The sequence below is a fragment of the Eimeria tenella genome, genomic scaffold (genome assembly GCF_000499545.2).
Source record: "Eimeria tenella Houghton genomic scaffold, Eth_scaff2455, whole genome shotgun sequence".
Taxonomy (NCBI): Eukaryota; Apicomplexa; class Conoidasida; order Eucoccidiorida; family Eimeriidae; genus Eimeria; species Eimeria tenella.
In genome coordinates this window covers 482-836 of record NW_013542319.1, presented here as the reverse complement: position 1 = coordinate 836, position 355 = coordinate 482, and the positions used below count along the sequence as shown (strand labels likewise).

The following is a 355-nucleotide window of genomic DNA, read 5'->3' as shown; positions in this document are numbered from 1 at the left end:
CAGCGGCAAGGGCGAAGCAGCAGCTGCAGCAAAGCCTCCGCCGCCGCCTCAGCAGCAATGGCGCAACAGCAGCTGCAGCGAGGCCGCCGCCGCAACAGCAGCAGCAAGGGGGCAGCAGCAGCTGCAGCAAAGCTGCCGCAGCAGCAGCAGCAGCTCGTTTTAGGGACTTCTTTGTTCTTTAAAAATATAATTATTTCTAATTTTCGTCTGAGATAAAAAGGTTTATTTTTGCACTTCAGCAGCAACTCCTCAGCTGTCTGTACACCTCAACTTCCTGCATTTTGCATTTTTAATGAAAAATAAAAAGGACAAAAGCACCGCGCAGGCTTCAATTCTATTTCACTAGCCACATGAG

General features: G+C 49.9%; 1 protein-coding gene across 1 annotated transcript in view; it reads left to right on the top strand.

Annotated features, from left to right (window-relative positions):
- ETH_00038570 (uncharacterized protein) overlaps positions 1 to 163 on the top strand; it is a gene marked incomplete at both ends in the record, with an annotated part of 462 nt that extends 299 nt beyond the window's left edge. Inside the window, one exon of the mRNA XM_013374998.1 lies at positions 3 to 163. Within this exon, the coding sequence (XP_013230452.1) occupies positions 3 to 163 (161 nt within the window). The remainder of the gene's footprint in view (positions 1 to 2) is intronic.
- Positions 164 to 355: the final 192 nt, after the last annotated feature.